At 35.9% G+C, this 25,405-nt stretch overlaps 1 protein-coding gene across 4 annotated transcripts in view; it reads left to right on the top strand.

Moving 5' to 3' along the window:
- The window catches only part of CACNB2 (calcium voltage-gated channel auxiliary subunit beta 2), a 246,381-nt gene that overhangs the window by 199,781 nt on the left and 21,195 nt on the right, over positions 1-25,405 (top strand). For all 4 annotated transcript variants that reach the window (XM_030233688.2, XM_030233683.2, XM_018909345.3 and 1 more), the window contains 7 exons: positions 575-697; positions 4,981-5,117; positions 6,884-6,960; positions 10,750-10,883; positions 14,262-14,342; positions 14,623-14,681; positions 17,694-17,803. In XM_030233688.2, the coding sequence (XP_030089548.2) occupies positions 575-697; positions 4,981-5,117; positions 6,884-6,960; positions 10,750-10,883; positions 14,262-14,342; positions 14,623-14,681; positions 17,694-17,803 (721 nt within the window). The remainder of the gene's footprint in view (positions 1-574; positions 698-4,980; positions 5,118-6,883; positions 6,961-10,749; positions 10,884-14,261; positions 14,343-14,622; positions 14,682-17,693; positions 17,804-25,405) is intronic.

Raw genomic sequence — 25,405 nt, 5'->3', positions numbered from 1 at the left:
CTTCTCCAAATTTGCAATTTCTCCAAATACTTCTTGGGGGCTAAGGCTCTGAGGGCTACACTCGGAGCAGCCTTAGAATGATCCTATGTGACCAGCACATGGGTGCCCAGACAAGAATGGTGTGGAAGGAACAATGTTGGTGCAGTGCCATGTTCCTGTTGCAATTCCTTTTGCAGCCCCATTGTCCGTGGAGCTTAGGTTTTGTAGCTCTTGAAAACCTACCTCTTCTGGTGTCTCCCAAACACTGAACTTGCAGCAGAACTGCAAGCTGACAATATTATATGGATTGCCAAGTCGGTTGTGATTATTTATTACTGACTTGACTTACCCCAAATTAATTCAGAGCTCTATTACCTACCAAAAATCTGTATTCTATGAAATGTGCTGATATTAATAAGTAATGCCAGTAAAAAACTAGGCTTCATAATTTTTTGCATGGATGCATTGAGAATTCTTTGTAATTTTTATGATTTTAAAAGCCATAACATAGAGAAATCATCTCCCATGTATATGTTTGTACATATGTATGTATTTGCAAGGGAAATCTTAATGATGTTCATCTTTTATTTTGCAGTCAAAACCTGTTGCATTTGCAGTTCGGACAAATGTTGGGTACAGTGCAGCTCACGAAGATGATGTCCCAGTCCCAGGCATGGCCATCTCATTTGAGGCTAAAGATTTTCTTCACGTTAAAGAAGTAAGTAAAACCAGAGGAGTCAGTGAATCACTCTTTAAGGGAATACTTGAGTAATAGTGCTACTATTTTGCAATGTTGATAACACTTCACATTGCCAAAGCACTTTACAAATGTTAAAGAAGCTAACAGTGTATAAGGAATTGAATGTTCTTTTAAATGCTATTCTTGTAGAGCAATGGCACAAATTTCTTACAATCAAATTAATGAAATTCAGAAGGCAAGTACTTTCTTCTCTAGTAAAAAATGTTTACTTATAGGTTTAAATGCCTATGTCTGACTATTCAAAGATGAAATATTTCTGGGGTTTTTTTTTTCTAATCTGGTACTGTGAGAGTTTGTTGTGATTCAGCAGCCAAGGGTTGCTTCTCTTTTATCTGTATAACTGCATCTCAATTAACCTCAAAATCCTCAAGTCTCTTTTTTTTTACTGAAGCTACTTCCCTGGCACAGACAGTATTTAGTTAGCAGTTACATGCTGAAGAACTGGAATGATGTTTCAAGATAATTGCAACTGTTAATAAATGACCTTTGCATTTGCTGCATTGGTTTTCTTTTCCTGCAGGTTGGTTTTGACAATTCTAAATTTTAAACACCTAAAGTAATTTTCTTTCTCTGCTCCTTGCAAGACACTCCCAAAAAATAACTTGATAACTTTCACATGCAGGCCCTCCTCTGTAGCCTGCTGCTGCTCCCTTTTGAATGACTTCTTCATTTTAAAAAGTTTCCTAGCTTTTGGTCATATTCCATTGTGGTTTGTCTTGAGATAGCCCATCTGGATATGGAAAATTATAGGAAAATAAATAGAAAGTTAGTTTGAGGTTGAGAGCAACCTAGCTATGTATTTGAAATTATGTCTTTGCCTCATTTTACACTACCAGAATATCCCTCAGTAGTTATGGTTGATGATGCACAATGATTCTGCCAGCACAGGTGCTTTGGGAGAGAAAGAACATTCCTAATACAGAGACAGAAATACAGGTGGACAGAGACTAAAGGAACACAAGAAACAGACTTGGCTAATGGTCATAATTTTTCATATATATTAAACACACAAAAAGATAATAATTTTGATTCAGACTGTATATGGTGAAGGAAATATGCTTTCTGACTGATGATAGTGTGAAAGAATTGCTCTTCTCTGTCTTGTGACAAAAGAAGAGATGAGCAGGCACAGAGTCCTGGCAAGAGAAAACCATCAGCCTTTTCCAGTGAGTCTTGAAGCACTGGAAAATAAGGCTCAGTTTGGTTAGATCAAATGGTTTTGTGTAGTCATCTATTCCATCTGCACTTCAAATGAAGTGGTAATCTCAGACTATGCATCAAGTGTTTCCCTTGTTTCCATATAAACCAGACACACAGGGTTAGCAGTTTTCTGTTAAAAGTTAATGCATTTTTCTTCACAGCACAACCTAGTCTCAGATGTGTATATATGTGGGAGAAAATCTGGAAGGAAAAGTCTCCTGAACTTTTCTGTATCTCCAAAATGCCTTCAAGGGAAGCTTAGCTCAGCTGAGTTCTTACATTGTCCATGGCTGTGTGTAGCACTGAGGGGTGGAAAAATACATTAAAATGTTCCTGGAACCCCAGGTGTATTAGAATGGGCATTCTGTGCTGATTGCCTTCAGAAACACCTGGTTTTCTCTGTAAGCTGTCAAGGAGAGGTTATTGCCTACTGGTGCTGGTCCAGAGATTGGTTGGGAAGGGACTTTGGGACCAGGCCAGCTGCGCCACTGGAATGGCGAGATGGGAAGGGATCCACAAGGTTTCAAACTGGGACTTAGACTCTTGTTCTGCATTTGGCAGCAGCTGCTGTGTCTGGGTGGGTTGGAGCTCCTTCAGAGGGTGCTCCAGGGCCAGCCCTTCCCTGTACAGACTTGTCCTCCCCCTCCATCTTGCATGCCAGGCCCTGGCTGTCTTCCAGGGCTCTGTATCCCACCAGGTATTGCTCCTTCAGTACATTCACTGCTCCCTACAGTTAATCCTGGGGGAACTGAATTGTCCAAACTTTAATTATTTATGCAGATTAAAGAAAAAAAACATATTAGACTATAAAATGCAGTGTTGCTTATATATTTTATACCTAACCTATTGCTAGAGATATAGAAAGCTGAGTTCATCTCCAGTAGCTTCTGCCTGCATAAGGATGCCATGCTGGACCAGTGCTGTCCTCTTTTTGTCTGAAAGGGCTGTTCACCAATTTGTGCTGCTGAGAGGGCTCAAACAAGAAAAACCTCAGTTCAAAATGTACATGGACAGTGATGAAAAGCACTGCAGTGATTGAATATGAGGGAAATTTATCTTCATTATTAGGTTACATTCATTAAAACTCAGTACACATAAGGATGATGGATTCCTTCCTGCATGAATAAACTGCTGCATCATAGTAACTTATGAATCTTTTGAGGCTTTAATGCATGGTCATCATTTTGCTCTGTGTTTAATTAATTTTTGTATTTCCTTTGGTACTCTAAACACAGGTAAATTGCAGAGAATCACTCACCTTAGCCAGCAACTTGAGAGCTGGACACCTCTCTGCCATGACTGAAAAAAATAGAATTAGAAAGTATTATGTGTGTTATTATTAACTTTAAAAAGTATCTTATACTTTTCATATGCTGACACAGCATTTTTCTTTGAGTCATTGCAGAAGTATGCTTTTATTTCCATAGGAAGAAATTCCTATGGATTTTTATTGCTTCAAATAAAATTAATATTTTTGGGTGGTAATCTGTTGTACTGTGGGACAAAAATAGTGACTGTTCAGATTTTAATTCAGTGGTGTTTTTTAATTATCTATCTCTTCCTTTTACCAAGTTAATGATTTAGTTAGCCTTTTGTAATGATAGGGTATAATTTTAATAATACATTTCAGTCTAATACAGCTTTGAGAAACTTCTATTCCAGAGCAGCTCCCTATGAAATGCTGGTATTCTTCCTCATGAAGGTATCCAATTGGTTGAATATTTTAGATATCCTTATGTTTTACAAGCTTAAAAGTGCTTTTATTTTAATCTCTATTATTCATTAGCTGGAATATCTTACGGTTGGTCTCAAGCACCACATGATTTCTTTAGCTGCCAAAGTCAAAGATAATACTGCAATGTAGGTTGTATATCAGTGATCCACCAGTGATGGTAAAATTAATTTCCTTTTAGGGGAGCCCACACATTTTACATGTTTTATTCCTAACTGTACACTTGTTAAAGTTACTTGTTATATAATTAAATATGTACTATAATATCTACATTAATAGCTTCAGATTCAAGAGAGCTACTTTCTTCACATTCAGGTGTTCTCTTAAAGTTTCCTAAATATTCCAAATTACCCAAAATTATTTTTTGATGATATTTCTTCCCATGGAACACCCAGAAGTATTGTGTGTCGGGCCCATACATGAGTGACCTATTCTCCTTCAAGAATGGTGAATAAATTAGAATGGAAAAAGCAAATAGTTCTGCTGCACAGACCTCTGGAAATCAACCAACCTCTCCCACACATGGTGGGGGGCGGGGAGGGGGTGTATGAATAAAGGTGTTGAGTTAAAGTAGTCAATATCTCATATTTAACAGAGCTGAAATTCAGTTAATTGGGGGTACTCAGTATCTGGTGGTCTTGTGTAATTGTTAGGTTTTTTAAAGTTATCCAGAGATATCCATTCCTTGTGGATCAATCATGGTAAGTTTAAAATGCAGATCACGTGAGCTGTCTGAAGTAGGGTATATATAAGCAGCCAAATACAGTCATATTTCAGAATATTTTAGTGAGAAGTGGGGAAATTTTTAAGCAGTATTTTTTAATTTAAATAGAGATCAGAATAAAATGGAATAAGAAAAATAGATTATTAGTAGATTAATAGAATATTTATATGAAAATTCTAGGAGTAGGTGAGAGTGGATACTAAGTCTCTGGTGTCTACCAAGGAGAACCACAAAGGGAGAACAAAAGCAGCTCTCAAATATGAGAGGAGTCTGTGAAGAAAGAAAAAAACAAAGATTGTGAAATGGGTAGAAATAAAAACCTGGGAGAAACGTGAAGTCTTTGCAGGAAGGTTTCCACTTAAGGACTGTGGATTTTAATAATTTGAAAGGAATAATTATTTGAATGTGTTTCTGAATATTACCACAATTCTTCATTGCCATAATAACATAGCACAGTCATTAACTGCAGGGAAGAATTACAAAAAATAGCATAGCTGCAAATTAAAACTAATAACAAAGTTACACCAGATATAGTAATTTCTTAGTATGTTACTTCTTTTCTTTTTTTTTTTTTTTAATCTGTAGAAATTTAATAATGACTGGTGGATAGGACGATTGGTAAAAGAAGGCTGTGAAATCGGATTCATACCAAGCCCAGTCAAACTAGAAAACATGAGGCTGCAGCATGAACAAAAGGCAAAACAAGGAAAATTCTACTCCAGGTAATAACAAGAAATCATTAATAAAAGCAGCATTGTCTGTGACACAACTTGGGAATTGATGCTGTGTATCAGTCATATATATGCTTAATTATTGTTAGTGGCAGCTGCAAACATTTTTGATCGATGAAGAAATTAATATATAACAAATTATATTATTATATTATATTATATATAACATTTAAAATATTATATTGTTAATTAATGAGTATATTGATATCATTGATATTGGGGAGAAAAGCAGATATTTAGATTGGCCATCTGTGGTGGCCTACCTGTGAAATTGTTTCCTTCCTTTTTTTGTGAAATAATTGCTAATATACCTTACAGTAAGTGCATTTACTATGTGCTAGTAATTTTTTTTTACTTAAAATTGATTTATCTAAATTGTGTAGCATTTTTAATTGTTTTGATGATTTTCCTATTTCTAAACACATTTTAAGCTCATTTTAGAATTTTCAGAAAATTTTAAGATGAGTTTACTTGTAAGCCAAAGCCAGTGCCTGTTATTTAGCTCGCAGGGAAAAAATAGTCTTGTCAAATTCATTGCCTACAATCGCAGCTTTTAAGAGCACTACATTTTATGAGGGAAGTTGCATGTAAAGTCATTTGTTATCTCTGACTGCAGCCATCATTACATAAAAAAAAGCACTGTTTCTAGATATTCTGAACAATACTACAAGATAGAATAATGTCACCTTTACTCTCGTAGTCTTAATAAAGTAGTTTTCTAGCAACACCTGTGTATTTGAGTGGGATGAACCTGGAATTGAACTAGGAACCATTCAGGAAGCCAGAAACGCTTTCCTATCTTCAATAGGAAGGGCAGCAGTGTTTGTAGAGCATGTCTAGAGTAGGACACCATGATTGGGCAGTGCTCAGCTGCATTCACCAGCTGTGAAATGCTTTTCCCATGAGCATGCTGTCCTCAGCATAAGGATGCTGGATTCCTTATTCCTCTAGTGACACTTCTGGGACAGCCAGATGTGTCCCAGTGTTGCAGTTCTTTTCCAAATCATAGAGTCTTCCATTCTCCAGAAATTCTCACTGAAGATAACATTGTCCAACACCACAAATGCATTAACTTAATGCTTATTAATATTTCAAGATAAAAAAAGTGGAAACTAGTACTATCACATGAATTATTTGAAGAATGAAATAACCTTTCTTTTTCAGAGCTTTTTCCATTATGGTAATTGAAATAAAAAAGACTAGAACTGTTGTTTCATTTTCACAACTTGGATAGGTTTCCACAAAGCAGAATTTGACAAAAACCTTAGACTGCTTTAACTTTGGTTTAGAGACTTTTGTTCTTAAGTGCCATATTGTATTGAGAAACAAAAGAATTTGTACATTAATTTAATTGAAAAGATGGTAGACACAGTCTCATCTTCATTAGCAATTTATCAATAACTCCTCAACTAAAGGAAACAGATATGCTCACTGGCTTAAGAATTACTCTTATTAATGGGGAGTAATATTAATTAATATATACCAGTAGCCATATTAATTACTGAATTGTATTAAGATCCTGAGGAAGTCAGAGCAGCAGAATGAATTGCACAGCAGCACAAGAAGTATGATTGATGTTTGCAGTCCCTCAGGTCTCAAAATGTACACACATTTGGTGGGAGATGTATATTTTATACCTCTGCCAGAAATAGTTTCTCTCACAGCTAGCACCTCATTTAGAAGGCAGATAATAAATAAACTAGACTGTATATTGAGAAAGCTACAGAGCTTCAAACTAATATATTACTTTACTCCAGTAAATCAGGAGGAAACTCTTCATCCAGTTTGGGTGACATCGTTCCTAGTTCCAGAAAATCGACGCCTCCATCATCTGGTGAGTAGGTGAACCCTTCAGTAAAGAGACTCATGAACCTAATCTGTTAAAATCCATGTACTTTTAGACCACTTCTTCTTGTTGCCCATTCTTCTTAGGTAAAACCCAAGTGATGTGTTACCAGATAAGGCTGGTTTGGGGTGGTTTGAAGTAATGGAGTCAATGCCAGCAAGTCCAGATAATGATAGAGCTGTTAATACATAAAGTTGCCTCTTTGCTTTTACCACAGTTTTGTAGCAAAGACATCTCAGATCTGTGAGACTACTTTACAGTAGGGTAGTGGAAGGTTTGGTCTGGTTTGAGCACTCCTACTGAACAATAAATACTTGCTCACGCAGGAGAAAAATTTGCAATAAAAATAGAAGTTCCTGAGAGGTTTCTGCAGTAGCATCAAGAAAGGCATTATTTTAAAACATCAGGAACATTTAGTTTCACAATTCTGGTCATGAGAATGTGCTTCACATAATTCTAGGATGCTGAATATTTTTTGCCTTTGACAAATTTTTCAAAAATACTATTTTGTACTTAGAGCATCAACATACAGATTTAACTTTAGGTTGGATTCAAGTGATATGAAGCAAATACATGGCAAGCTGGGGAAGAATGCTGGCATTAGCTCCATTAAAAAAGCACAGCAGAAGAACACAAAAACAAATTTCTATTGAATTCAGCTGCTGTGTTGCTGGATGTTTTCTCATATTCATTGTAAATACCTGAAAAAAAAATATTAATGAGTGTACTAGGGCAAAGACAGGGATCTTCCAATCATATTCATTTATATGGAGTCTGGTCTGCAGAGCAGGCGTCTTAAAATGAGCCTGAAGATTTTAAAGTATTGACTTGGTCATTTGTAAGGGAGACAGAGAAATTAAATCATATTTTGGTAGTGGCTTCATTTGGTTCAATCAATTTAAAAATGTCTTGTGAAACCATAGATTTGTTAGTAACAACCAACTTTATTGCAATTGCAGTTTGTTTATATAAATTTCACCTCAGTTTAACTACTCTTTTGTTTTGAAAATATTTTATTAGTTTACTAATATATGTCCGTAACAAGTGTGTAGAACACACCTTAATCTTTTATTTTCTGATGGCTTTAAACTGATGTGTTTACTGTTAAGGCCAACTTTTTCAACAACTGCATTTTTGTCCATCGACTCAACCTATTTTGCAATTTTATAGTTAGAGCATCTGAAATGCTGTCATATTATTTGCTATCAAAAAACCACTTGAAGATCAGTACATGTATTTTCAGAATGTTGCTTGGAATTTAGAGTTAAAAGCACAGATATCGCTCACCTGGATTCCCAGCTGACTGATTGCTACCCATCCTCTAATTTTCATTGCACTGAATTGTTTCTTCAGACACTGTCATTCAAGAAATATGGTTTTCAGGAGAACTAAGGAAATCTGTTAAAGTTTATTCAGTTACAGTGAAGATTTGGAAAATATATATGGATAGAGAAAATTAACTTATTCTGTGATAGCAAGATTTTGAGTCTACAATAATTTTTTGCTTATAATGTCTTAAGAAAGGTGAAAGAGGCATAGTTTGTGACTAAAACAAGAATTCAAGTGACTTCAAAACACAATTAAATTATTATTCCCACACCTCCTCTCTTTGAAAGTATGATCAATTAAAAATACATTGATTATTTAATAAGTTGAAGAATGCTAACTGAATAAGTTAATTTCATTTTTTGCTTTGAGTTAGGGATGTTTTTTTTCAATATAAAATAGTGGCACCGAAAAACCAAACCAAAACAAACTCACAAACAAGATGAAGAACCAGTGAAAAACAAATGAAAGAGAGGCTAATATCCATTTAAGTAATCAATATTGATATAGTAAAAAATCCATACATTCTTGTTTGGCCACCAAACTGGGTAAGAATAATGCTGAAAATGACTGAAAAGACCCCAATGAACTAAAGATATTTAACAGTAAAAGAACTGTCACAGGAGATGTTCCATAGTGTGAAGACTGAGAATGAAAAAAGGAAATATTGGTAACTAGCTGATCAAATTCTGCATTTCTTTCTTACAGGAAAAGCTTAAGGTAGCTGATTTTTCTTTACTGACAATTTTGGTTGAACATAATTCCAAAGGAGTTTTAATATGTCTCATTGTGAGTGATTTACAGCATCTGTGCTGGCCTGTATTCAAGAAAAGATAATATGTTCTTTTTATACTTATGAAGAGGATGAAGCAACAGTGTTGGTAGAAGAAAATGTTACATGATTTCGGTGGCTGGTTTTGGAGCAGGATTATAGAAACAGGATGTGGATCTACTCAGTGGATTTTTCCTGGGCAGCACAGACTCAAAGGCACAGTAACTCAGGGGATGTCAGACATCAAGGCATTAGATCTGTGGATAATTCAAATGGGAAAATGTACTTTATGCAAACAAAAGACATCACTGCCCCACTGCAGTAGCTGCACGTAGGCTTGACAGAAATATTTATCTGTTACATAATTTAATAGCGTATGCCGCTTTATTAGTTGATGTCCCACTCATGAATCAGATAAAATCAGGTCACTAAGATGGTTTCATAATAGTTTGCAATGATTAATTAAGGGTTTGGATAAATTCAATACAAATGATTCTGCTTACAGATCTATTTAGGGTTAGGCTCAGTTTGACATCACAGCATGGCAAGATAAGTATGTGCTACCAGAGGGAGTGGAGAGGAGGGTAACATCTTCACACACGAGGGTGGTGATGTATGACTGCTTATGGTTCACTTTTGTGCATCTGCTTTCTTTCTGGAGACAAGTTTAAACCACTCTTTAAGATCAGGATTGATTGTTGTAAACGAGAAAGGTTTTGTTTGGTTTTGTTTCGTTTTACCTGTGGTTGGCAGGGATCTGTTCTACTCAGCATTCAGGATAATACGGCTTTGCATTTTGAAAGTGTAGTTATTACTGAGGCTGTGAGGATTCCTGTTGAAACTCTTAATATTTGCTGAAAAACACATAATTTGTGGTTATGGTATAAGCATTTTTTGTTATATATTCTTTTGAGGTAGAGAGATTGAACAGCAACAGTTTATTGTATTCACTTCCATTTTACCGTGCCCGTGTCCTGACTCTTACATAGGATCCACATCTCTGAGCTAAGCTGGGATAAATTTCCTTTCTTCTGCTATCCATTCTTTTTAGTTTTCACTATTAGTAGATCTATGTTTAATTATTCCTAATAAATGTATCTTATGCGTAAAATGCATTTTTATTTAAAAGAATAAAAATGCCAATTGTAGTCCATCCTGAGATAAATGTAGATAACATTGTACCAATATCTGGCTGATTTTGTCATCAAAAGTGATTTTTCTTCTAATTCTTCATTTCCCATAGACACAGTAGTGACCTTTCAAATTTCAATTGACAATACCCATTTTCAGTTAGTGTTCATTTCTATAAAAGAATCCAAATGTTTTTGACCAAGTTCCATTGTTTACATTGGTGGAAGTCTTATCTATTCAAGTGAATATTTTGGATTTACACTGGTGTAACAAGAACAAACTTGGCCATTCATCTATTTTATAAATGTTACAGTAGGTGTTACAAATCACCTTCTGTCTTCTAATCCTAAAGTACTACACCTTAAAATTTTTCTCTTTGTTTTATTGTGGTTTTTTTTTTCATGGTTAGCTTTCATTAATTATTTATTTATTTATTTATTTATTTATTTCTCTGGGCAGTTTTATTTCTCTTTACCTGTAATTTCCTTTTTAACCTATCTTTACTTTCCCTGTCACCTGATAATTCTGAATTGTTTGTCTGTATATAGCTGTAGACATAGATGCCACTGGCTTAGATGCAGAAGAAAATGATATTCCAGCAAACCATCGCTCCCCCAAACCCAGTGCAAACAGTGTAACATCACCCCACTCCAAAGAGAAAAGAATGCCCTTCTTTAAGAAGGTAACAGCTACTTCCAAGCTCCCATCTGTCCACTTGCTCACCTGCACTGCGTCGCATTTCTAGTCCTGTTAACTGTCTGCGTCCTTTGACAAGCCAATAACATGCATGCTTTGTTGTTCTTTGTTTCTTTTCCATGCTGCTGTAGCTAAGCAGAAGCAGAAATCGGTAAGTTTATATTGACATCGCCTGTATTTATCCTGCCACTGGCATCATTAGCATTATAACTCCAGATTAACAATGCAGCTATTCTAGAATTAAGGATGAAGAGATGTGTTGAGCTGATAGTTGGTTCATTACAAGAAAACAGGCAAAAGTTCTGTGTGTCCATGAAACTCTGCTACATACTTATCCTTTTTGATGGAATAAAAGCACACACTTAGCAGGCCTTCTAAAATACTTGAGAAAATTATTTCTAGCATTGTAATGCACCTCTCTAGTGCATGTTTATTCTTTCTATATCTTTCTCAATAGTTTTGTTCTTTATTACTCAGTCTGTTGAAATCATTATTGGAATTTATCAGATACTCAGTTTGGACTTTGGAAACAAATTGTCAAATTTGTTCTATTTTTAATTTAGTCTGTACTTAAGCTTCTAATTCACTAGGTGCAAAGTCTGCAAGTGCACATGTCCGATGGAAAACCTCAGACTTGTTTTGAGAGTTTACTTCAGGTTTTTCCTGTTGTCATGTATAAATTATCAGCCAAATGTTCTTGCCATCCATCAGTGAGACTTATTTAGTATCTCAGCTATTGGAAGTGGTACTGGTGGTTCCCAGGAGAGCTGATGTCTCTCCATAGATAACCTAGATAACTTCAGAATTATGCAATTGGCATCTTTTTGCCAAAAGCTTCAATAGGTTTCTAGGGCCTTTGCTGGAGTATGTTAGAAAGATGTTAGGTAGCAGCCAAGCTATGTAGTGAAATACCACATTTTGACTTCTTTGTTTTAAAATCTGTGGTGCTCATAGCTCTCATTTATTTGGTTTTAACCACTCACTTAAATTTACAGGTAATAACCGACTGTTATAGTGCTTAAGCAGTGCCAAGTGACATTGTTGTCCCTGCTGTGGATGCTCTCGTGTTTAATAAGTAGATCTTTGTTTCTGTCTCTCTTTACTTGAGTTCTTTTACATAGTATTGAATCCTTCTCATTTCAGAAGTCAGTACTGTTGGTTTCAGTTTGGTCTGTTAAGCCTGGTGTAGAAATCAACAGCAGATTCTTACATATGAGTAATTTCTTACTTAATCATATTTTTAATTGGATAATACATGCTGACATGTATTGGATGCTGTCTGCATAAGCATCTTTCAAAGCTGCAGCTTTCAGATGAACCACCTTAGACCTGGATGAGGGTTAGTCCCACATCTTTCTTTGACTCCGTGGTGCCTCTTCTTCCATATCAGAATCATTACAAGTGTTAGTGGGGCTTGTAATACTGACATTTGCAGTATGTACTGGATGGCCATCCCAAAATAATCCACATAGTCAAACCACTAAGTAAAAGCCATATGTTCAAACCTGCCAGTTTTTATTCTGAGTTCATATTTGAACTTGAATCTTCAGTGAAAGCTGTATAGTTCAGTGCCAATGTCTTAGAAAATATTAGGTTCTCTACTGCTAAATTAATGAACTTTAATGCTTTCATTAGATAACTTCTACTCAATTTCCTGCTGACAGCTTCATTATTTCAAGCTGTAAAAAACAGAGAAAAAAATGCCCATTGCAACAGAACAGAATTTAAAAATACCCCATATTCCATCAAATAAGGTAACTTCTGTGCTAGCCCTGATTGTCAAATAGCTGGTTAACTTCTAGCATGAATGCCTTTGGTTAAGTCAGCCACATTAAGACAGAGATCTGTTGCATCAGGGCACTCATGCTAAAAGCACTTGAACAAATGTAATGAATTTTTCTTCGAATCTGTCTCAAATATGCTTATCAGATTATTAAAAATGTTAGCAAGAACAGCAGAGGACTGTTTTTGGATACAGGCCCAGCCTAATTGCAGGGGTTTGCTTGGAAACATGTTGAGTCAGATTCTGTACTGTGAAAAATAAATTCATTTCACATGCTTATGATGCCTTGGGCACTGGTCTTCATTCTCATGTTATTAATTATCTTGTGAAACTACAGGTAACAAAAAAAAAATTACATTGAGGGACATTCACAAAAATATTTTCTGTGTTTTAGACTGCTTTAGACTGCTGCTTGTGTAGCACTGTGTGCTGTCACTGTATAAATGTCTGTCTTTGTGAGTTTGTGTTTTGGAATGTATGTACTTATTTTAATGTTATCGTGAAACACCTTGGGATACATTGAGTTCTGGAACAATGAACAATGTCTGTATTCTGTGATCTTGACTGATGTATTTGTACTATGTAAGCATTTGAAAAATAGATCTGGCATTTCTTTTTCTGTAACACCCACACATTTTCTGGGTTTGGATTTCAATCTTTTATTCCCAAGACAAAGATAAACCAAAACTTTTCTTGTGATAAAAACCTCTTTCTGATTAGACCCCATTCATAGCCACTTATAAAGAAGAAAAAATACCAAACTTATCATTTTATTTTTTTATATTGTATTGTGATAACAATATGAAATTTTTGCAACCCTTAAAAGGAGGCAATCTATTTTACCTTTGTATGCTAGAATACTTTTTTAGAAATTGTGCATGATACATCAGTTAGTATTTTGGCAAATATGGTACTACCAGAATCCATTCTTGGGTGGTGACAAGAACTTCCCAAAGTGGAAGAAATGCTATCCCAAGCTCTGCGTATGATAATTTTCTAGAAATACTAACTTGATCAGTCATTATTTTGATTTAATTTGTAATTGAATTGTGGGTGCAAATGTGGACGTCAGACTGAGTGCTGCCATGGGAATTTGCAGTGATGTCACAATGTTTTTTCAAGCAGTGGGCAGATCTGAACATTTTTTAAAAAAGATGCATTATGCTTTTCTCATCCCCTTTTGTTTTATTTTTCTCTTTCATAATTTCCTATAAAAAATTCTGTTAAAAACAGATGCCACAGCTGTAGAATTAACCATTTCAATTCATTAGTTTTTGGAAATAACCTTTTCAATTTACCAGTTAGGAAATATGCAGTGGAAAATCTGAGTGCATGACCCAGAATAAGAGTTTTTAAATACCCTAAGTATATATGAAAACAGTAGGAAACCCTAAAGTCAAAGAAAAGTTTTTTCAAAAGAAATCCCTGAACCTCTTATGTCCTTATCTTGTGCTACCAGTTCCTGGGAAAAGTTAATGAATTTGAGATTCCTGTGACATTACTGGAAATTCAGAGTTCCTAATACTTGGAGTGGATAACACTTTATGTGTTGTGATGCTGAAAACTTTTTCTGTTTTGCAGACAGAGCACATCCCTCCCTATGATGTAGTGCCTTCTATGCGACCAGTAGTTTTAGTGGGGCCTTCTCTGAAGGGATATGAGGTAACTGATTGTTGTAAATAGTTTCATTTTTTACAAAATACTGTGCTTCATTTGTATTTGATAATTTATAACATAGGCAAACATCAGACAGTTTTCACTCCTACTGAATAGCTACTCATTTTTATTTTACTTAATCTCAGAATTGAGATTAAGAATAAATTGTATTCCAGTCTCATTGTTTGGAGACAAGAGTTATTGTCAGCTTTATTCTATAATATTCTTAGCATTCGGTATTATCAATTTCCTATGCAATTATTAATTTGTTGGTTTTTCCTTCTAGGTAACAGATATGATGCAAAAAGCATTATTTGATTTTTTAAAACATAGATTCGAAGGGCGGTAAGTACTTTGCAATGCAAATATGCTTCAGGTTCCGTTTGGGTATTATCAGGTTTTTCAGAAATAATAACATTGGACAAAATTAGGAATGACAGCTAACTCCTTGATCAGTGGACCATAAGTGTGGATTGGAAGTTTTTTTGACAGCATGCAGAGGCTGTGTTGCAGTGGGAAGTGTTCTAGGGCATATATTTGTTGAGAGTGGAAAAAAGGATGTCTTCTTCTTGAGGACTGTGACATTCACACTTCAAATTGCTAGATAGTTATCTACAGATTAAAAAACGATTTTAAATATTTTTCAAGTGATATCTCATCAGTGCTTCCCAGTTTTTGAGCAAACTGGCAAGAGCCATGGTTCATCCTCACTTGGCATCCAACTCAGAAAGAGTGATATGGGATTCAGACTATCTGCTGTATGGGATTATCAAACTTTTGATCCCTCAAGACAGGAGCTTAGTTTGACAGTAGTTCTGGGCTCTATAGTGGGAATTTTCAAAAGGAGTGGGATGAGGGCGTGGGGCAGTGGCCTACCTTGCTGAAATATGGTCACCCTTGGCAGCACACCAGCTGCACTGGCTGGCTTCTGATCCGAGTGGTTGCAGCACACTCAGCTGTAACACAATGGGATTTGTATTTGGGCCTTCAGGCATTACTGTGGTACAGATGTCAAATAATAGTGGCATGATGTCAAATGATAGTCTGTCTCTAAAAGCAGTGCCATGGTCTGTAACTCCAACATCACAGACCCGTGGAGCAGAGACATCGGATGCATTCTCCAGACATGATTATATTGGTATTGGATCAAGCTCCAGATTAATATGTTCTAGTGGGTTGACATTGGGAGGAAAAATTGCGAAAACAGGAAGATTTTATAACAAAATCTGTAACTTCAAGGAATGTTCTATTTAGTTTGGAAGTGGTCAGATCCATAACACTATTCTGTGTGTCCTGCTGCTGTCAAAACTATGAAGAGGGAACTTGACTTTTTTTCTCAATGGCTTCAGTTCTTTAAAATGCCACACTTTGTGGTTTAAGCTGGTGGATTTTCTCATTCAGAATAATGATGTCAATACCTAGCCACTTTAGTAATCCCTCTTTAGTCAGGATTGTCAAACCCTAGATAACACACCTTCAGAATTGGAAGTTATCAAAACATGTTTTGCAAGCAGAAGAAAATTATTGCATCTTTATGTCTTTAAATATTTTAGAGCATGTCAGATTTTCAGTTGTAGATCCAACAGTGGCCGGTTGAATCCACAAATACTCCAAACAAAATTTGTGTCTATAATACCAGATTTGCAGCATCCCAAACTTCAGTAGCCATTGTAATCATTACTTAAGGTCCTGAACAAATTTGCACCAGGGATTCTCAGGTTCATGCTACTGCTTTGAGCTGCCATGCTCTTGTCCCTGCTCTCATTGCAATTGTTTTGCAATATGAACATAAACACCCTTTGTTTTGAGAGCTAACTTGGTCTTCCTGATGTGACGTTTCTCAAAGACATGAAAGTGTCCTCAGAAAAATGGTAAAAAGTCTTAAAATTAAAAATAGTATTTTTCATAGACAAAAAGACTGATAAATCTCCATTGTTCAGTATACCATAATTTCATTTTAAAAGGCAAAAATTTACTATTGCCTGTAGGAAGAAAGACTGGCAGAAAAGAATCCAAATCAACTCAAAAAACCAAAAAGCTGTAAAAGCTTGTACTGTCCTTCCATTAACAAATAAAGAAAACTAATAAGTATCCCAGTATACATGTTTGATTTAATTTTAAGACAAATGGCGTTATCTGTGAAAAGTTGTGCCACAAATCATAACCTTTGGTTATGCTTTTAGCTTAAGTTCAATCACCCCTAGATTTCCAAAATTATATTACTAATCAGTATTGTGCACATAATTCTGGTATTTCATATTAACTTCTGGCTCTTAACTTTTTTTAGATAAGTGCATACACATGTTGAGTTCATTGGAAATGGCCTATTGGATTACATTTCAGATGAGCCAACTGTGCTTGCTGGAGAGGAGCCCTCCCACTTAGCAAATCTATTTCCTCTTTTAAATTGCAAGTAAAATCCTACAAGGAAGAACAAGGGAATATCATCAGTCTCATTTAACTCTCAGCACTGGAAAAATGTGACCTCTAAGCCTCATTAGACCAGAGAGTTTGAAAAGGACCTTAAGGGTGCATTTTGACCCTGTTAAACAAAATAAACCAAGGTAACTGTTATTCTAGGAAGAAGAATATGCAGAAGGTTATATAGCAGTGCAAACAACTGAAAGTAACCACTTCTTTCTTGGCTCATCTTTTCTCATAAACACAAAACTGAGCCTGCCAGATAGTCAACCTAGGCTTTTCAAGTATGTGCTTCTCCACGTTACAGTTCCTGTTTTTAGGTGCTAGCATTTCATTGCTAGCATGAATCTTTCTGGAAATTTATAGGTAGCTCTTACACTCTGTTAGAAAAACACATGCTAGTAAGCTGAACAATAAAAAAGCCAAAAACCCCAATCCAAAACAAACAAAAAACTCCTCAGTTATATTGCTGGACTCATTTCCCTAAAAAGCCTTACTTTTACCATTTAATTCTGCATATCCCTACATGTCTTACAGGTATGGCTAAAGTAACCCAGGTTGTCATTCAGTATATTGTCATTCAAGAAGTCAGGGAAAGGAGAAACCAGCCTGTTCATACTGGGGGCAATGGTGAAATGTCAGACCCTCACCAGACCTGGAGACCCTGGGGAAGTCCCATCTTCTGCAGCAGTCCCTGACCTCCTCCTGCCTCCCCTCTCCCCAGACACATGTAGGAAGATGACTTATCAGTAGTTATTGTAGCAGTATTAAGTTAGATAAAGTTTTTTCTCTCTTCACATTGGGTGAAGCATACTCTGCTGCTGAGAATTTATATTCCTATAGTCTTAGCCATCTTCTAGTGTTAAACGAGACTTCTCCCCACATCTCTGAAAGCTAAATAACATTCAGTGCTATTTTGCTGTATTTGTTTTGCAGTATATCAATTACACGAGTCACAGCAGACATCTCGCTTGCCAAACGCTCGGTGTTGAACAATCCCAGTAAGCACGCGATCATAGAGCGGTCCAACACCAGATCAAGCCTAGGTAAGTACCTGCAATGTTGCTGTCTGCAAATTGCCTGTGAAGTATGCTACTCTCATGGCATACGTGTAAGCTAAAAATAGCCTTCTCTCTGCTGTGGGAAAATCACAGTTCCCATAACTCAGAAATCCTGGCACTAGAAATCGTTTTAAAATCACCATCAGGTAAACTTCCTATAGTGCTGATTTTGGTTTATTCTGCTTGTGCTCAGTTTTCATGTTTGGCTCTTGGCCTCAGTGGGGAGAGGGAGCCATCCGTATAAAATCTGAAGACATGTTCTTCTGGTTAAATACTTGGAATTATATGAATATTATTGATACTATGCATGATTTTTAATAAGATTACTGGTAGTGATAGCTACTGACATGAAGCCTGAGAAAAATTATTGAAGTACACATTTTATGAATTTTTTATCAGTTTTAACTAATTGTAAGGTTGGTACAAAAAAAGGAAGGATGCAAAAAAGGAGTACAGTAAAAAACTGTATAGCTACATTCATAGCCTAAATATCTGTCATCTTATGTGAGTCTTTTTTGTACTGAAGCTTGTCCAGTTGTATCAATAATTAAACATTTATTACCCAGAAAGAAAAATAAACTTAGCTGGCAAGTTGTAATTAAGTGTAACCATTTACAGTACAGGTGGCTGCACTGGAGCTTCCCATTGCAAGGTGTCCTTGAGTTAGGAGGAAAAGGTGATTATTTTGGACTCTTAATTCCTGACTGCCTTTGCCTTTCCTCTAGAGTGAGATGTATCCTGGACTCTGCTGCTCTTACTGGTGCATTCTCTGTGTAGAGACACCTGGAAATAGCCAAGAGGTCTGGGGGAAGGTTCCCTGTCCATGGCAGGGGGCTGGAGCTGGATGACCTTTAAGGTCCCTTCAAATAAAAACCATTCTGTGATTCTAAAATGGATCCTGCCAGGAGTCTACATCTATATACTTGTGTAAGGCTTGACTGAGATATGGGATAAAATCCTATAAATCCCATAATGAATCCTGTGCAAGTCCCCCATCAAATACCAAACAAAGGGGAACTTGCTACATCCCTGAATGATGAATACTCAGTCATGTTTCTGCCTTTACAGAGCTGCAGGTTCCTCTTAGTAGTCTTTGACAGAGATTGGTTTCCCCTGAACACAGCATTGCATCTTGAAAAATTGTAAATTTTGTGAAACAGGAAAGTAGTTTCATTCATCCTATTAAATAAGTTCCTATCAGTTATGCTACTAAAAAATTTCCAACACCTGAGCTACGACTGAATACTTAACATTTAGCTAATATAGTAGTACTTCTTAGAAAAAGCTTCTCTGCCTTAAAAACTTTTACTTCCCTTTCTTGAAAATTTATTTCATAAAACCTTTGCTTTCAGATATATGGAGGCTGTGGATTTTTGCTTAAAGGTAGTCTGTAGCTTCCAAGTGTGTCTTAAGTGTTTTCAAATATGAAAATGCAATGTACTGTAACAACTTAATTAATATCTTTACACACAAGAATATTCTTTAGTGTGAATTTCAGTCTTGTCACCAGACTGTTTAATAATCTAATGAAAAGATAAAGTGTCACTTATTTTGACTAGGACTGAAAACTGGTAATAAGTATGGAGGTTAACTAGTCATGGAACAGAATAATGATGATTAAGTTTGCAGCCTCATCAGCAAAGCTTGTGCAACTTTGCAATACTGTACAAATATATGCAGCAAATATATGTAGCAGTGAAAGCATATAATTAATTTCTCATTTTGTGGAACACCTATCACAAAATTCTACACAGGAAAAAAAAATCAATAAAAATTAAATGCTGCCCAATCTTGTACACCTTTACCTCATGTAGAACTGTACTCTTGAGAGCATCAACATTTTTCTTTGTGTCAAGGTACTTTTTTAGATGGAGGTATTTAAAATGGGAGTTCTGACAGAACCTCAGTTTGGGATACCCAAAAGATGTCAGAGTTTATATATATATGCAAATATGTGGATAGATAGGAAGATGTGTCTCTCTAGTTTTTGTAACAGGCCTGTTATTAACTAAGATTTCCTGCTACATATCAGGTTTTCAGTTGCATAGTATTGTTTTAAAAATTAACTGATTTATAAAATAACTTCAAAGACCTTTGACCAGAGCAACTGGGCATTCCAGCATAAAGTTAGGGAAAAAATTATTTTACATATGCGGAAATATTCTCAAACCCTTTTCTTTCAGAGGCTGTAATACTTCCATTGTTCTAGTAATCTAGCAGAGTTTTGAAATTTGCTAGTGAACTGAACAAAATTTCACTTACATATTTCTGGGCAATTTTATAAAACTAATGATAAAACTTGACCAAATTATTAGAAACTGATATTAAGACATGCCAAGTTTTGCATCTGAATTGCTTGAAGACTCAGCTTTCCTTGGAAAGGTCCAGCAATGATACTGAGCAGAACCTGCTCCCAGCAGACTGAGTCCGGGCAGCCAAGCAGCACTGAGGTGAAAAGATGGTCATCTTTCAATTTACAGTACCTCCTTTTCTGTGCAGCATGGAGAATGGAATAAAAAGTCATTTACTTGAAAGATGTTCACCTGAAGGAATAAATGGCTGGCCAGGCTAAGGCAGAAAGGCAAGTAGTGAAAATCCGTTACGGAAAAGGTTGATGGAGAAGGAGTTGGGATAGTCAAACCCAGTGAGCACCTAGATAGTCAAACCCACTGAGCACCACCCTAGAGCACCTCCAAGTCAGGGCTCTAGGCATGGGATAAACCATGGGAGGACAGAATTCAGACAGGAAGTCAGGGAGGGAAGTGATGTGGCAGCAGTGTTGGGAGGAAAACTGAGATAAAACAAAATAACCTGGAGTCAGAAAAGGTAAGTGCTTTTGTAAGACAGTGGAAAACCCTTGCAGAAGGTAAAAGAAAAAAGTACAAGGCATGTTACAGCCTGTTCCCTTGCCTATCTGCAATGTACCTCAAGGCAGAAATAAGAGCCAAATCAGAAAACATCATTGTAGTTTGCTGGTAGGTGACACGACACCACTGCTGCGAGTATTTAGTTGGCTGAAGTAGAAGAGGTGAGTGGCAATATCACACTATATAGTGGCTTTTTTTTCAGTTTGTGTGATGAATTTGCTATAAGTCAATGAGATATCCTATTAAAAGAATATTATTAGTTTTACAAGTATAAGCAGTGCAAAATAAAGGTTAGGAAGTGGTAATAAGAAGGCTTACTGTGCAGCATTTTAGTATCTTTAGGTTATATATGCTGTAATCCAGCCTTTGATCAAATATTTACAGACTATTTTCCCACCAGTCCTCTGCCTTAATATTCTTGAAAAATGTATAAAGGGGAACTGGAAGCAATGCAATTGCCCCAGTGCAATAGTGGCTTTTCCTACTTCTGATACAGAACTGCTGCACAGGACTGGATTAGTTATTTACAGACTTTATGAAGATGGCTATTTTTCCCAGTATTCTTTGTATACTTCAAGCATCTTCTGTAGAAAAACTGAGTGTTGTAGCTGAAACAGAAGTTCAAGCTTTGGACCTGTCAAATAATAGTGTATACCATGAAAATCAGCATGTTGCATAGTAAACCTGGAGAAGGGGATGGAAAGCAGGCAGTCCTTTATGTCGAACTAGAGCTCCTCTTGGGAGCTTGAAAATATCAGCCTTGTGGATCCTCATTCCCCAGAAGTTCTCTTTTTTTAGGCTCTACTCTTTGCAGACATTTATCTGGGGAGGTTTTCTTTTCATTCCCAGCCTAGCTCAAAGAATTTTTTCCTTCTCTCAGATCAGTTCTGATACTCTGTACTGACAGTACAGAGCATCATCAGGAATGTCCTGAGTCTTAGTACTGACTTCTAAAAGAAGTTTCAAGGTTATGTTCCATTTTGGAAGAAAGAATCCCCAGGAATCAGGATTTCCTGATTTTCTATTCTGAATATAATTTTTACTGGTAATTACTCTGAAGAATCAGACACTACATTTCTGAAAATTATTCCCCCCGAATTATTGATAACTTGTGATTGTTCTTTGTAATTCAGTTTTCTCTTTGGAATATACAAATCATTCCAGCTTCTCACCTAACTGATATGTTTCAAAGGGAAAAATCTTTTTTCTGCATGTACTACCAAAGTAAGCTACACAAAATAGCCTATAAATATTTTATGCATTCTGTTTTCAGAGAAAGATTAGAACCATGTGTTCTAAATGAGATGTGAAACACGTATTTGACAATGAAGAGAAAGTAAATTATTCAATGGCTTCTTATCAGTTGACAGTGTATGGAGTTGCATACTGAATGAGACACCAGCCCTAAAGGAACAGCTATATTGTATGTTCCTGAATGTGCTCTCTTGAAATACTGATCACCAAAGATTTGGTTTAGGAGAGCTATTTTGGCATTTCATATTTTATCAGCATTAGCTTTGCAGCCAATAATATTCTCTACTACTACAAGTCTTTTAGATACATTATTGAATCAGGACTCAAACCACATTAGTTCTTTTCTAGTATCTGCTGCAGGTCTGCTCAGAGTCCTGGAAAATGATTTTTTTTCTCTACCTACATTTTCCCTTCTATAAAATGAAAATAATACAGTCTTTTCCCTGAATCACAGAGGGGAGAAAGAAAAAAACCCTAGAATTTCAGCAAATACTAAATTCTAAATTTGTGCTGTGGGTTTTTTTGGTTTTGTTTGTTTGTTTGTTTTTGTTCAGACTATCTACAATGACTTAGTTCTGGCCTAGGTAATTAAAACTGGTATTTATCACAAAAAAATTTTGTTCTTGTTAGGAAAAACAGTAATTTTTTTTGTTTGTTTTGGTTTGCTCTGAAAGGACTTCCTGGCTGCATAACTATGAGATGTGGGGAGATGAGTTGCTCTCTTCTCTCTCCTCCTTGAGCAGTCATTGGCACGTGGACAGAGATCTACGTGGTTTATTCCTATATCTGGTGCAACTTAAAAATGCCTTTATGCAAATCTATATATACATTATATATATATATATATATATATACATATATATAGCAAATATAGCTCCCCAGAACTTCTTTTTGTTAATCCAAATCCCTCCTTCCTACCAGACTCAATGAAAAGCTATTTTTTTACTCATCAAACTTTTTGTAGTGGTAGCTCATGCAGCCAAGCCAGAGATGATCACTTATGATCATGTTTGTGAGCACCAGTTATAACTGCAGCAGAGAAGGCTATTTCTTAGACTTCTGAAAATATTTCGTTATTTTTTTATTATTTTAATAAGTGTTCCTTTAATTACTTAAGGTAGTAAAAAAGTTCTGTTCTTGATATATTAATACCAAATACTTCTCTCTGAAAAATAAATGTACCTCTTTTTGAGAACTCTTACCTTATCACCCAATACAGGTCTACATTGTTGTACATAACACAGAGAACAGTGAAGTGAGCACCATCTTTTGGGATGATTTAATAGATGAACCTGAATTAATTTCAAAGAGAAATACACCAACAATGTGATAATCAGAAATAGGAATAACCACAAGGAACTGGATTTGCAGGATTATAAGGGAGTCTCTCTCAGCTTATAATGCTACACACACCTATCGACTGACAGTTTGCTTTTGTAATGGAATCAGTTAAAAATAGGCTTGGGATTTGACTTATTGGAAACCAGTGCTGCCACTGAATATTTAGTATAAAATTGATGTTCTCAAGAACTTTTTTAAAATAGTGTCTGGCTCATAAAGATTTAGCTGGATAGTACAGTCTTATTCCTCTCTATCCCAGTTTGAAACTGGACACACTCTAATTAAGCTTGCTTTGATGTAAAGGGAAATGTTTGCTTGTCAATATTGTTACATGTTTTAACACGTGAGATGTTAGAACTAAATTGAAGGAAAGGGCAAATTTCTTTAAAAGCCTAGAAGAAATCTGTAATTTGAACAGATTTTTTCTCCAAAAATGTACAGTACGTGGTTAAATCTTATTCATCTGAAAATCAGCCCAAATTGGCTTAGTTAATTCTTTATATGGACACATGCCATTTGCAAAAACTGAACCAGCTTTGTGCTTCTGCTGCATTTCTTTGTCAAAAGAACCCAGACCTTATTCTGTGTGTGTTACACTTGTTATAAACGTACCTCATGCTGTATGCTTTGTACAAAACCTGATTGTGTTGGCTTTTTCCATTCTTTGCTTCATTAATGCTCTCCCTTTCCAGATGTTTTAGGTATGTATACAAGCTTGCAAATTACTTTTCCTGCTGTTTTGTGTTCAGTGCTTATTGTACCTGACAGAACCACCGTGTGTTTCTTGCATCTGGCTCACTGACAGACAAAAGCTGATCCTGTACTGTGTGGCTAAGTCTTTCTTTTAGAAAACCTTGCTGATTTTCCTTATTTCTCTTCAAGTTATTCTAAAAATAAAGTTGACATTGACAAGTAAACACTCCAGATTAGGTATCCCATTGTGTATTTCTGAGATGTGTGCACCTAATCTGCGTGTTCTAACACAGACGTGTGACCGCGGATGTAAAATGTGTCATTGTCTTTATGGTAAATTGATTGCCATCACATGCCTGGGACTGTTAATTTGCTTTCCATGTGCATATGCAGTAACCTGTCAGGCATTACATGCACCCACTTTGCATGTGCAATTGAGCACCTGCCTTTTGAAGGCTGTCTCTAAAAAGTGTATGGAGCTTCCATGCACATTATTACTGTAAAATTTTGTCTTCTGAAAATGAAATATAAATGCTCAAAGAGATAGTTGTGGATTAGCTGTGCAAATTTTAGCCTTGTGGGGTTTTTTCCCTTAATGTTTGTGTGAGAAGGCAGTTGAATGCTTGAAACTATGGTAACAATTGTTATATACATTTGTGTGTGTGTATATATATATATATATATATATATATATATATATATATAAAAATATACTCTATATTATATACGTCTATTATATTACTACATATTCTCCATGTCTGGTAATTTAATGACAGTTGTGCTAGAAGGTAAGTTCCAGTTAAAGGCTTCCTTAACTATAAATCAAAGATAAATTTAGGAGAATGCTATCTAGGCCTCATAAGAATCCTTCATTGCTTTACAGAGGCCAAGGAAAAGGAATGCAAAATTTGGACTCGACCAAGAGTGCATTTCCTTCCCAGAGTCTCAGAGTTCAAAGAAAATAAAGGAGATGTTCAGTGTGTTATGGAAAATCCTGATTGTCCCTTCATAATTTTATGTTCAAGATAGCTGTGACAAATGTCCATAACTCTCACTCTCAAGTGTTAAATATGTTAGCCTGGTAAACCTGAACCTGCCTTGTACCAGAATGCAGTAAAATAGCAGCTAAGAACTTCTGGGTTTTCATGAGGATGTAGCTATACTTCTTTTTGCCCACAAATGGAGAAAGAGTAGCATGAATTTAATGAACTTGTCATAATTTATCAGTCTCACATATTCCAAAATACTGTTTTATCCTGTTGGAACAGCCTTGATTTCCTTAACATCTAAGGTCAGAGTTTCTCTAATGAATTCTTTAGGTAATTCTGTATTAGAAGTTTGTTACTAATTTTCCAATATTCTAACTTGCAAATAAGATTTTGATACAGTATAGGCAAAGCATTTGAATAAAATATCCTGAGTGTTTTCAAAG

The sequence above is a fragment of the Serinus canaria genome, chromosome 2, assembly GCF_022539315.1.
Source record: "Serinus canaria isolate serCan28SL12 chromosome 2, serCan2020, whole genome shotgun sequence".
NCBI lineage: Eukaryota > Metazoa > Chordata > Aves > Passeriformes > Fringillidae > Serinus > Serinus canaria.
This window is presented reverse-complemented; position numbering and strand designations above follow the sequence as displayed.